The 1,295-nt window shown below is 74.5% G+C and overlaps 1 protein-coding gene across 1 annotated transcript in view; it reads left to right on the top strand.

Moving 5' to 3' along the window:
• Nucleotides 1-1,295, top strand: part of RPTOR (regulatory associated protein of MTOR, complex 1) — a 67,094-nt gene that overhangs the window by 53,803 nt on the left and 11,996 nt on the right. The window contains exons 3-4 of the mRNA XM_012734562.1: nt 371-448; nt 755-1,266. Coding sequence (XP_012590016.1) covers nt 371-448; nt 755-1,266 — 590 coding nt within the window. The remainder of the gene's footprint in view (nt 1-370; nt 449-754; nt 1,267-1,295) is intronic.

Raw genomic sequence — 1,295 nt, 5'->3', positions numbered from 1 at the left:
GGGCTTCCTCTGGGGTCCTGACGCCCCCCCGGGCTTCCTCTGGGGTCCTGACGCCCCCCCCGGGCTTCCTCTGGGGTCCTGACGCCCCCCCCGGGCTTCCTCTGGGGTCCTGACGCCCCCCCGGGCTTCCTCTGGGGTCCTGACGCCCCCCCCGGGCTTCCTCTGGGGTCCTGACGCCCCCCCTGGGCTTCCTCTGGGGTCCTGACGCCCTCCACCCCGGGCTTCCTCTGGGGTCCTGACGCCCCCCCCCGGGGCTTCCTCTGGGGTCCTGACGCCCCCCCTCGGGGCTTCCTCTGGGGTCCTGACGCCCCCGCCCCGTCTGTGCAGCTGACCCAGTCCTGCCCGCTCACGGCCTTACTGTCTCCTGCAGTGAAAAAGGCCATCGAGCTGAAGTCCAGAGGCGTGAAGATGCTGGCCAGCAAGGAGAGCAGCCACAAGCACTCCGTGTGTGAGTCCCGTGGGCGCCTCTGGGGGGCCTGGACGTGGTCACGCGTCTGCCACGGGAGAGTTCTCGGGCAGGGCGCGGGCCCTGGGGTGGGGAGGGGAGGGGCGCTGGCCTGTGTGGCCGGGAGGGTCCAGGGGCCTTCCCCTTGAGCCCCCACGGGACGCCCTGTGCGGGCCACGCGCACCCTGCGGAAGGCAGGTGCCCAGGTGTCCAGCAGGGACCTCCCTGGGTCCCGGGCAGCCCCGCCCCAGCCCGCACTGCGGCCTCCACCCTGAGACGCTCCTGTCAGCGCACCCGTGCGCCCCGCAGCCCCCCGGGCTCCCCAGGCCCCAGAGACGCCCGCCCCGAGCCAGGGGGCGGGCGGGCAGGGGCCCCGCAGAGCCGGCTTCCTGGGCCGGACCTCACATCAGCTTTCCCCTGCGTCCGCGGCCTCTCGGGGAGGCTGGGCCAGGTGGGCCACCCCCCCACAGCCCCCCGGAGTGCGCTGGGGCTGCGAGTCTGCTGTGGCCCCACACCCCTGCTTGTCCTGGGCCCGCCGGGGTGAACGTGGCCGGATTCGCTCCTTCCCCCGCCCCAGCGCCCCCTGGGGGTGTCCCAGCCGCCTCTGGCCCCTTGCGTGGGACCGGCCGGCTGGACACCGGGCGCAAGTCGACCGTCCGCCTGCGGGAAGCGCCCAGGCCGGCTCACACCTCCCTTGTTCTCCCCAGTCGTGCCAGGCCGACCTGGTGAAGGACAGCGGGCACAAGTACTTCCTCTCCGTGCTGGCCGACCCCTACATGCCGGTAAGCCCGCACCGCGCCGCCCTCAGCGACGGGCTCTGTCCAGCCCCGAGGCCGCGCGGCCTCCCCGC

This window comes from Condylura cristata, unplaced genomic scaffold (assembly GCF_000260355.1).
Source record: "Condylura cristata isolate star-nosed mole 26May11 unplaced genomic scaffold, ConCri1.0 scaffold00060, whole genome shotgun sequence".
NCBI classification, from domain to species: domain Eukaryota; kingdom Metazoa; phylum Chordata; class Mammalia; order Eulipotyphla; family Talpidae; genus Condylura; species Condylura cristata.
This window is presented reverse-complemented; position numbering and strand designations above follow the sequence as displayed.